This window comes from Sciurus carolinensis, chromosome 11 (assembly GCF_902686445.1).
Source record: "Sciurus carolinensis chromosome 11, mSciCar1.2, whole genome shotgun sequence".
Taxonomy (NCBI): Eukaryota; Metazoa; Chordata; class Mammalia; order Rodentia; family Sciuridae; genus Sciurus; species Sciurus carolinensis.
In genome coordinates, this window is record NC_062223.1 from 44,611,745 (window position 1) to 44,624,304 (window position 12,560).

The following is a 12,560-nucleotide window of genomic DNA, read 5'->3' on the forward strand; positions in this document are numbered from 1 at the left end:
ATCATGCTTGGATTTTGTGGCTCAGAATGAATGTTCTAACTGCAATATTTCTCAAATTTGGTCCAGGGACCCCCAGGGGCTTCTGAGATTTTCAGAAGATAGGTGACTGTAAATCATTTTATAAGAAATATAAGACACAGCAAGGCACAGTGGTGCATGCCTGTATTCCCAGGGACTTGGGAGGCTGAGACAGGAGAAACCAAGTTTAAAGCCAGCCTCAGCAACTTTTGACCTTGCCTCAAAATAAAAAATAAAAAGGATAGGAAATGTGGCTCAAGGGTTGAGTGCCCTGTATTCAGTCCTTGGTACCAAAAAGAAAAATCTAAGACACATAACCAGTAATTCCATTTACTTGAGAACCTGAGACAGGAGGATCACTTGAGCCCAGGAGTTCTAGACCTGCCTGGGCAATATAGCAAGACCCCCATCTCAAACAAAGAAGGAAGTCTAAGACTTTCTCTTATGAGTGTACAGTGGAAGTTTTCAACATCTATATAACATCATATGTCAGCAGATTGAATGAAGAAGCAGATGAGAAAAATTCAGCTGCCTTTAAAAAAGTAATATTTGCAAATACAAAAAACAAAGTTATCTGATTTTCTTTTTTCTTGTTTTCCTTTTTCTTTTTTTAATACTGGGGATTGAACCTGGGGTGCTTTACCACTGATTGAACTACATCCTCAACCCTTTTTATTTATTTTTTTCTACTATTTGAATGCAGAGTCTCCCAGAGTTGCTTAGGGCCTTGTTGTGTTGCTGAGGCTGACTTTGAACTTTGACTCTCCTGCCTCAGCCTTCCGGAGTCACTGGGATTATATGCATTTCTACCACACCTGACTTCTGACTGAATTTTTTTGGAGGGGAGGGGGTCTGGGGGTGCTGGGGATTGAACTGAGGGCCTTGTGCATGCAAGGCAAGCACTCTACCAACTGAGCTATATCCCTAGTCTCCTGACTGACTGAATTTTTTAAGAGTATATAGGGGTCCTAAGACCATAAAGTTTGAGAACTATGATATGCTATTTAACATAGAATGGTATTTAGTCTAAGAAATTGTAATTGAATAAAAAATAGTAATCACTTGATTTCATTCTTTTTATGCATGTGACTTCTGATTATGTGTACATTTCATAGATTCCTCTTTTCTAAAATGCAGTCCTCTTTTATAAGAGGACATGTTAATTGCTTCTAGGAACTGGTATGTTTTATGTTGTTCTTGAATTAAGTTAGGTATGAGTTTTTTTTAAACAATAACTTCAGTTTGTTATTTATTTTTTTTCCTCAGGCAGCTGAGTATGTCCCAGAGAAGGTGAAGAAAGCGGAAAAGAAATTAGAAGAGAATCCATATGACCTTGATGCTTGGAGCATTCTCATTCGAGAGGCACAGGTTTAGTGATATAGGATTACATTTCCTTCTCTATGGGTCCAATCACACTACTTGGTTCTGCAGTAAATAATATTTTCATAATCCTAACATTGTAAATGCTGTTTATTGGTTTTCAATTTTAGAATCAACCTATAGACAAAGCACGGAAGACTTATGAACGCCTTGTTGCCCAGTTCCCAAGTTCTGGCAGATTCTGGAAACTGTACATTGAAGCAGAGGTTAATATTTTATTTTATTTTTTCATATATAGCATCTGATGGGAATTGCAGCATACACTATAGAGATAGGAAACAAGTTAGGAACATAGCACAAGTAGGACAAGGAGGATTTAAATGTCCCGTGCCTTTATTTTGTAAAATAGGTATGAAGGAGTAATTAAAATGAATTTTTGAAATTTGGGTCTTTGACAAGCTGATGATTGTTGCATTTTGGAGTTGCAACAACATTAAAACAGTTTCAATGGTATTGGAGTGCTTTAGCCTTTTATTTACTTGTCATGTGTCAATTTATTGCCTCCTGTGTCATTTATTTAGAACTCATTTTTCTTTTTATTCCTACTTACAAACTAATATGAATGGGATTATATGAAAATACAGAAATGTTAACTTAGTTTCATAGAGTCTTTTGAGTGTCTGGTGAAATGAAACAGAAGAATGATTTCAAATTTTAATTTTGTGAAAATGCATGGTTTGTCTATGTAAGCACTCATTTTAAAGTTTTTTTCTGTAAGATGAATTTTATATTATTCAGGAATAAGCTAATGTAACTCAGACCTTTTAATCATAATTTACCTGATGATACTTTGATTTTTTTTCTTGTTTTTTTTTTTAATCTGTCTTGAAATTTGAAGCCAGGCATGTTTACTTTAAAGAGTAAGGATCCCATTCTTAAAGTGTTCATGTGTCTTAACAATTAGTACCAAGAAATCATTTTCAGGTTATAAATTAATAGGGTGAAATGGGAATAATTGATATCCACATTTAGCTGAAAATAACCATTTCTTTTTATAACTCCTTTATAATACTTTTAGCAGTACTTTTATTTTAAATGTTAACTTATAAATTCTCAACGTAATTAAGTACACTGCAGCCTCAACATTTTCTACAGTAGTTGAAATTTGATATTATGTGGGTCTGATTAGACCTTGTTAAAGGACTTCAGCCATCAGCATTACTGAATAGAGTTCAGCACAACACAGTGTCTGTCACCTGTGATGTGTCCTCAGAATGGACCCAACCCACAGAAGAGTTAAATAGAGGCTACAGTGTACTCACTAAATTTGTGCTATAATTTAGATTGTACTACTTTGTGGGAGGGAAGTTACTGGACAATAGCAAGAACATTTGTGTGTGTTTTATTTTTGTGTGTGAGGTTGTATATATGGTCTGTATGTTTGTGTGTTTGTGTGTATGAGTGTGATTGTGCCTTATGTGGAGTCTGGTAGTTTTGATCCATGAGCATATCCTTGAAGTTTCATCTCCTATTCTCTGGACCATTTCTTTCCTTCCTATATTTTAATCAGAGTAGGCAGGCATGAAATTTTAACAGGTGAGGCCTGAGTATGCTGAAGCCAGTGCTGCTTTGTATACTCATTAAAGCAAGGAATCTGGATCACCTGCACCTGTTCTGCATTCTAGTCTGACTTTTCAAACACATTAGCTTATATTTAAACTCATCAGAAACAAACATCATTGATACATAATCTTTTTTGTGTAATAGTGTAGTAATTTGAGTCTTTGAAATTTTTTTGTTTCTCCAGCATTTAGACATTTTTGATGCATTTTATTGTAGCATAAGTTAAATTGAATTTGGCAAATACTGCATTCTGTAATTATGAATACAATGAGTTTTCGTCTTTCATTTTCTGTGAGATATAAAACTGCATTCTTTAAAACAAAAAAAAATCTGAAAAAGAACGTATGCTATTCCCAGGGGCTGAAATTTATCTAAATAACAGGCTCATTTTGTATATTTCACAACTGCTAGCAGTTGCCTGACTTATTCATAATGTTTACAGTTATTTCACACTCATATACACACATGTACACAAAGATGTATGTATAAAACACATAAGTATGTATATTGTATAAATCATCTATTGAAAAAATGGTAACAAATATGTATACTTAAAATTTTACAATTCTGATTTAGGAATTAAGGTGTCAAGTTGAATGCTTGTTTCAGAAATGCATACCTGAGCTGTGTTTTCCTCTTTTCTGACTTGCTCTCTATTTTTATTTTCACATTTTTTTTTTTGTTTTTTGTTTTAGCCTGTGGAAGGCTAAACTTCTTGTCATGTCACTCAATGTGACCTTTATTTCTGGAGAAGACACAAAATCTGTTTATAATACTTTTAAAATACCTGAGTTAATAATAAGAATGTCTTTACATTGAAAGTAATACTAACAGTGTTTACATAACATCCTGTATACACTCTCAAGAATAAAATTGTGTTAATACATTGTTGTAACTCGGTACTTCATGGTGGGAAAATTGTGATGTTTCATTTATTTATATTTAAGCTAAACTATTAACATGTATAACTCTAAATATATTAATATTTTCTCATAGAAAATATACACACCTTTAAGAAAGTAATTTGCGTCCCCAGAGAAATTTTTTGAACATGTTGTTTAAGTTCTGAGGGGCAAAAGAAAAAAAAAATTATTTTTGAATTTGAAACATCAGTTGAAAATCGGAGCATATCAAAATGGTTATTTAGAAATGAAGTTAAATGATACTAATACCAGCTTTTCTCACATTAGTGAGAGTTTAGCATTACCTACCTACTTGTCTTCATAAAATTGAGGTTTAAAATGTCATCCTTAATTTATTACCCACTTATATTTTTTTGCTACAGTATAGAAACAGATGGAGGTAAAATTCTTTTTCTAGCAAATGGGTATTTAGGGTCATATTCTTTTATATATATATATAATTACATATAATATATATAATTACATAAGTTTGAACATTAGTCCAAGTTTCTTTTTAGTGTTGTGTATATTTAGGAAATCATATTTGCCTCTTTTCTTTGAAACTTATTCTTTACTCTCGCATTACAAACCTCCGCTTCACATGATTTAACAAAATCATAAGAGCAAGTAATTTTAGGAGTATTCATAAAGAGAGATAATTATCAGTAGAGTCTAAATCTAACTGCTGTGATAGGAAACGACTTTTGCTGCTTCCTAGTTTTATGAAAGGAAACATTCAAAATATCTCCAACTTTAAATGTATACAAATGACTTAAATTCAGTTTAATTTTTAACACTGGTATATTCCATTCGTAATCAGTCTCAGTGTTCTTTATATTTATAGCACCACTTCTTAGTGATCAAAAGTTTCACTCAGTAGCACAAAATCGAAAAAAACTATACAATTTTGCCATATTCCTTTAAGCTTCTCTTTCTCCCATGGTTTCTGTAGCTTTTCATGTAATTAGGTGATCAATGTGACAACATGTAAGCTACAATATTTTATTGTTAAAAGTAATTTGTTTTGAATTGAGCCACATTCATAAGAAATTTTCCAACAGAAGGATGTTTTTTTCTTGGTAGCTGAAGGAGAAATGAAGAAGGTAATACTGCTGGTAATAGCAACAATGTATCCTGATGTCTGTGAAAGTTGTAATTCTTTAATAAAAGTATATAGAGAATTGATTGCTTTTTATTTTCAAAAACTTGAAATATGAATTCTTTACTTGGTTTTTCTTTCCTTATAAATACTAGGTTGTGAAGTATAAATTTCAGTTTTTCAAAATAACCTTTCTTCTTGGAAAATGGAGGTGAACTCAGGATGGATCATGAGTGACCTAAATTGAAATAAAACTTCTCCACTGATGATACTGTTTTACTACCTTTACATAGCAGTTTAAATTACTGTATTATAATGTTTTGTATATATTGAACTATGTGATTTTAAAATGCAGGTAAAATTATTACATTATCATATAGATCATGGTGATTTATTTTTTATACTTCAGTTTGCTGCCCTTTAAAAAAAAATCTGTACTCTTATAGATCCAAACTTTTCCTGTTTGTAATAAATGTTGGTCCATGTCTGTGTGATTATTCAGATTTTACTCTAAAATTCAATATGCTTTTTTATCTACAGTTTTTTAAATGCATAAATAAATATAGAGTAGAAATAAAAAGCAACAGGAATTACTTGGAAACACAACTGAGTGATCAAATATCTGAAAGTTCTTTGAATAACTAGAGTACTGTTTGATAAGCAAAAGAAGTATTTGCATGTTCATCATTACAAATAGTAAACTATTTTAGGTTTTATTAAAATATCTTACTCCATCCTTTTCCCCTAGCCATTGTCATAGCAACAGTATTTACGTGTTACCATTTCTACTAACATGGTCTGTATATACTTTCCTCCCAACTTGGAACCTTTTCTTCCAAGACATTTCGTACTAAAATTATTTTCAAAAGGACATAGTCAGGGGCCTGGGGATGTAGCTCAGTTGGTAGAGTGCTTGCCTAGCATGCCCAAGGCCCTGGGTTTAATTCCCAGCACCACCACCAAAAAAAAAAGAAAAAAAAGGACATAGTCACTAAGATAACAAAGTTTCTTTAAATAAATCCTTATGTTTTCGTTGTGTTGTCTAGGTAATTTTTATTTTATTTTTGGTACCAGGGATTGAACCCAAGAGTGCTTAACCACAGAACCACCCCTTTGACCCTTTTTATATTTCTCTAAGTTATCTAGGGCCTTGCGAAGTTATTGAGGCTGAGTTTGAATTGAGAATCCCGCCTCAGCCTCCCAAACTGCTTGGATTAGTCTTGCACAACTGCACCTGGCTTAGGTTATTCTTTTATGTAAAATTTAACCGTTTTCAAGCAAAATATTGTACTAATCAACCTAATTTCCTTTACATTTCTCAATTTTATTTATTTTTGGTACTGGATGTTGAACCCCAGCATGTTTTATCACTGAACTATATCCCCAGTCTTACTAATTGCTAAGGCTCCCTCGTATTTGGGATCCTACTGCCTCAGCCTCCCAAATTGTCAGGATTATAGGCATGCAAAATTATAATCTCTGCAATCATTAGTAAACATTGAAAAAATATGGTCATTTTCCTTTTTCTGTAAAGACATTTTTAACCTGACTTCTTTATATTGTTTTGTTTAATAGAAGTTATGTATCTGAAAACATGGGAAAGGATAACTAAATTTATGAAAAAAATTTACATTCTAAAATTAGTTACACAAGAAGTATTGGATCATGCAGTTCATTGCCTTCCTGAGTGTAGTAGTGTTTTAGTGTAAACTTCTTGGGCATTTATAGGATAACATTTACATAATACCTAATCTTTTTAAAAATTATTGAGAATATAGTCATTCAAGTCATAGGGAATAATTTCGATTTGTGCCCCCTCCCCTCCCAAGAGGTATTAAAGATATTCTTCAACACAGCATCCATGAATAAACAAAACACACTTAAGCCCTTTATAATACTACAGAGCTAAAATCATCCATATTTGGAAGAGAACTGATTTCAGCACATGAACGCCTTTTCATGGTGTACAGCATTTGAGCATTAGGAGAACCAGATGGCAGTTCACTTGCTTAAAAAACAAAAAGACCACTTAACATCAAAGGCTCAGATGTTTTCTCTTGGTTCATTATTTTGTTTAGTAGATCAACATTGAAATGGTTATTTCGTATGAATCTGTTCAAGGCACTTCCAGGAAATGAAGATGTCTAAAGTATTACCAGTGATACCTATAAAAAGCTCCACTTTTATAAATGTGGATAACAGTACATTTATTAGCTTGTAAAGAATTTATTTGTAGACAAATTTTTATTACCAAAGTCTTTTGCTCTTAGCAGATTTGTAGCAGAAAAGTTGGTTTTTTTTAATGGTGTAATGGGTTGAAGTCTATAGATTTTTTTTCCTCCACATAACAGAATCCACAGCAATTTGAACAAAAAATGGTGAACAAGTTAAATACAACTTGTTGAGAAACTCTGCTTTTCTAAGGCTCAGAGAATCATAATGTGGGTAAGTTACTATTTTGTATGCTGAGAGACCTCCAAAGAAAAGTATCATATTTGGAGATGTTAAATGATAATTCTGAAGACATAGTCGTGTCAAAGCAATATTGAATTGTAGTCTTGGAATAATGTTGAAATGTAATAAGGTTCAAAGATAAATTCCCAAAGCTGTTTTGATATTTCTAAAATTGACTCTAATTATATGATAGAAAATGTCCTATGAATTATTGCCTTTTTATGTAGGTGTGAAATTTCAACTGTTGCATGTAAAAATGATGTTGTCTTTCTCAAAAATTCATATATGGGAAATGATCCTTTTTTTTTTTTTTTTTTTTTTTTTTTTTTTTTTTTTTTTTTTGGTGCTATTGAACCCAGGTCCTTGTGCATTTGAGGCAAGCACTCTACCAACTGAGCTATATCCCCAGCCCAGAAATGATCATTTTTATGCCAATAATTTCTGCAGTTTTTCATATTGGACTTAATGTTAGCCATTTAATGATGGTTTTCTTCTAATTATTTTTTCAATTGCCAGATTGAGTACATGAGTTTTGCATATTTAAAGCCAAAATGGGTATTATCTTCCAAATCAGAAATTTATAGCTGTTTGGCCTTCCTCATTTTGTTAACATTTGTTTATTTGGTACTGGAGATTGAATTCAGAGACACTTTACCACTGAGTTATGTTACCCGCCCTTTTCATTTTTTTGTTTGAGACTGTATCACTAAGTTGCTGAGGCTGGCCTTGAATTTGCAGTCCTCCTGCCTCAGCCTCCTGAGCATTTGGGATTACTGGCACGCACCACCACACCTAGTTCCTAGTCCTCATTATGTACACGAATAAGTCAAATTGTTATCCTTTGGAGCCAATGCTTTCACATTTCCCTACTTTTGGATCACCTGAGATGTCTTAAAAGCACACAAACTACTATGTTAGCATACCGATAATGCAAGATTCAATCTCTGAAGAATGGATACATGATATATTTTTGTTAAGATGTTTTCTGTCAGCCAGTTTTGGGAATTGAGGTATTAGAGGGCAGTAATCAAATATTCCTGCTGTTGGTATACTCTATGACTGAACTTGTACTCATCAACGTAAATAAAAGTCAAATTTGTTTTTCCTATATAATCAAGAAATAATCTGAGACATCTGCTCTGTGCTTGATGATAACTTTGCAATTTCAGGATTGTCATTTTAGCTTTGACGGTATTTTACTTACTAACTGGGTCTGAAACCCATTTTTCTGGTTCTATAAACTTTATTTAAAAAGTGAAATAACATGGATGCCAAACTTAAGAATCAGATAACCTCAAAGGAAGTCCTAAATCTTATATGAGGGTCATTTAACCTACAGAATGTGACTTAAAAAAATTAACTGCAACATTTTATAGTAGCTAACTAGTTTAAAGAATTCCATATGTTAATATTTTGTCATTGAACATCCATTTATTTAACTAGTACTTGAGTCTTTTTTAAGAAAATATATTTGTAGTTGTAGATGGACAGATTGCCTTTATTTCATTTTTTCATGTGGTGCTGAGGAACAAACCCAGTGCCTCGTGTACTAGACAAGCGCTCTGCCCCAGTACTTGAGTCTTATATGTAGTGTGGATACTAATTCTTTTCGGGGATGTGGAAAAAAGTGTTCTCAAAAGGAATCAGTTATTTCTTTTGTAACCAGGTTTCAGTTCATTTTGAGATTTTTCATTAGATGTGCAATGTCTCAGCTACTATAAACTCATCCTCTTATAAAACAAATCTCAAAATATATCCTTAATGGCTTTTGACATGTTTTAAATCAAACCAATGTTAATTTTAGAATGGTTTTCCAGCTATAATTGAGGATCACTCCAGTAATCTAAATTTTATAAAACAAATATGAAAAATGACAATACCATGTGAAATTTTCCATTAAAGTGCAGTGTTATGGAGGGAATTTCAAGTATTTTATTGGGGGCAAGTCAACAATAAAATAACATTTCTTGTATTTAAACCATTTCCTCATTTTGCCATTTACTTTGGTTATCATTGTTAGCTACTATGTAGCAATCAAGAAATTTGAAGATTTTGAGATTCTTATAATAGGGATATGATAGTTGAGAAAATGCTTAAAACATTAGATTATTAGTATTTAGACGTGAACATTCAAATTGTTTGCCAATCGCATGGTTTAATCTGCTTTGTATGGGTTAAATAGAGCCTTGCTCTTAAGGGATATAAGAGGGTGTATACAATTTAAATAGCTTTTATACTGAATTTTTAACTTTGAAATTATGAGGAGTTGCAAGAAGAATGCAGAAAACCTTCCATATCTGCTTTGCAGATTGGTCCAGTTGTTAATATTTTGAAATGCTTTCATCTCCTTATCCATGGGGTATTGGTTCCAGAGCCCAAATTCTGTAGACGCTCACTCAAATTCTTCATATATAAAGGGCATAGCATTTGCAGGTAACCTGCGTACATTATTCCATATATTTTACTCCACAATTACTTTCAATATCTAGTACAATGTGAATGCTATGTAAATAGTTCTTAATTATACTGAGGTAATTAAGAAATAATGACAAATCTACATACTCAACACAGATGGAATTTATTTTTTCCTGAATATTTTCAATCTGCAGTTGGTTGAATTTGTCAGAACCCACAGATTTGTAGGGCCATTTATATGTGTTTTGTCAGCTCTCCGTTTCATAAGTGTTAAGCAATGAGTTGCTCACGTTATGACCTTTAGTGCTTGTGTTTCCCAATAGCAAATGTATACTATAATATATAAAGAACTTTGCCATATATGGTCTACTTTTTAGAGCAGTGACCTTTATGGCAATTTTTTTAATCAGTATCTAATCCAGGATCATCATATGTGTGTAACTGTCACTTCTCTTTAATCTCCTTGATGTGGAAGTTTTTCAGCCCTTAAATTTCATCATTCCGCATGCGCTTGAAGTTTATGTGTTTTAAATGAAAAGATACAAAATGGTCAACTCATCCAGACACACCATGGTGTTCATTTGTCCCTTATTTGTGATGCCTTTTTTTTTTTTAAACTAAAGATTGAACCCAGGTTTGCTTAACCACAACCACATCCCTAGCTATTTTGAGACCGAGTCTTGCTAAATTGCTTAGTGCCTCACTTAGTCGCTAAGGTTGGCCTTGAACTGGGATCCTCCTAATCTGAGCCATTGGGATTATAGGCATGGGCCACCATGCCCAGCAATGATGCAATTTTGTAGTGTGTGTCAAGTTTTGACCAGTTTGTCCACCGTGTAATTGCTAATTTTTCTTTTGTGATTAGTACGAAAATCATGTCATGTGAAATAGGGAGTAAAGCTCCAGGGTAGAGAGAGACCTCAGCATTTGCAGGTGCTGGGTTGGATCCCCAGCACCAGTAGTCTTTGAGAAACAATCTTTACTTTAGTAATGTAAATTTTGTATATATATAAAAAGAAGAATGACAATACTATATGAAGTATTCTTAAAAAGTGTAGTGTCATCAGGGAGTAAGTATTATATTGGGGGCAGATTGACAGTACTTCCGTTAATCCTTTTTCTCCTCCAAAAACTGCCTACCCATTTGAACCTGTTGATGATTTTTCCCTGACTTAGTGATATTTTTCCTTATCTAGTTTTTCAGTGTTTATTGCTGAATGTAAATGGATACTATGTTAATGTCTCAAACTTTTAATTATGTTTGGAAATTACTGGAAAGTAGTTAACTTTCCCCACTTTTTTTTTTTCCTTTGTAAGCAGCTTACTAGTGAGTATTTCAACAAGACTGTTTTGAGGATTAAAGTGGTTTTTTATTTTAGCAACTCTTCCCAATATAAAATAATTTAATTTTGTCAGTAATGCCTGTCAGTTCATAACCTATGGGGAAAGAAACCAAAAAAATTACTCCAACCACATAATACTTTGTATAGGAACTTAAATTTTAATATAAACCTCTGTAACCTACTGGAAATAGCTGTTGATTTACTTAATCAAATGAGTTTTGTTTTTTTTTTTTTTTTTTTTGCAGGGGGGGCACGTACTGAGGATTGAACCAAGGGGCACTTTACCTCTAAGCTACATCACCAACCCTTTTTATTATTTTTGAGACAGGGTCTTGCTAAGATGATGAAGCCTCAAACTTGCAATACTCCCGTCTCAGCCTCCCAAGTGACTGAGGTTGTAGTCGCTATGCTACTGTGACCTGCAAATTGTTTTTTTGCAAGAGTTTTTAAAAATTCAGTGACATCTTTCACATTAAAAACAAGTTACAAAATGTGTCAAAAAGATCATCTAAATAATCATGTTGGCAAATGTTATGTTTAAACAACTTGATAAGTGAGCTGGTTCATTGTAAATTTGAATTTCCTGAATTGATACTAAATTAGGAGATTTACATTTAAAGAACCAGTACTCACAAAGAGCCAATATTCAAGTTACGTTAAAAGAAATTTATATTAAATTTTTTCTCATGTTTACTAGGGGTTGGGGGGTATTGTTCTTTGCTATTTACGTCAACTGCAAGGACAGAACTTTACTCAGTATCTATGTTAATTTAACCTTGGCCTAATCATTTAGTAGCGTAGAAGTGATACTTTTCAAAAATCCTTACTTAAAAGAAATGCAAGGAATTTGCTGGTTACTCTATAAGGGAGAGTATGTAAGAATAGGAATAACAGAATTTGGAGTTGGGACACCTACGACTCCTAGAACCCATAGCCCTTCCATTGAATTATTGTGACATTTAAGCAAGTGATTTAATTTTTTTCTTCCCAAATTTTTATGATGACAGATCTCAAATAAGTTGCAAAAAAATGTATAGTGAATACCATTATAAATTCCACCGAGGCTCAGTGTTACAGTTTGCCATGAGTGGTTTACATAGAATATTTTCCTACAAAACCAACCATTAACCCACTTTAAAGGAACAATAGTGTTCTAATTCAATGCTGTTTGCTTTTATTTTCCTAATTGTTCTAGATTATAGTTGTAAAATTCTGCATTTCTCTTGCTGATTAAATTATTTGAATATCACATCACTAAAAATTGTTCTTTTTCTGTTGTGCTTTGTGTTTAAGTATTAGTTTACCACAGATTTTGTACTGTTTTCAACTTGATGCTCCCCCATCAAAATGAGAAAACTAATATGAGCTCAAGTATTGTTTGTAAGT

General features: G+C 32.8%; 1 protein-coding gene across 1 annotated transcript in view; it reads left to right on the forward strand.

The window, feature by feature from the left end:
* Cstf3 (cleavage stimulation factor subunit 3) overlaps window positions 1-12,560 on the forward strand; it is a 73,242-nt gene that overhangs the window by 15,291 nt on the left and 45,391 nt on the right. Inside the window, exons 2-3 of the mRNA XM_047516672.1 lie at window positions 1,285-1,386; window positions 1,509-1,604. Coding sequence (XP_047372628.1) covers window positions 1,285-1,386; window positions 1,509-1,604 — 198 coding nt within the window. The remainder of the gene's footprint in view (window positions 1-1,284; window positions 1,387-1,508; window positions 1,605-12,560) is intronic.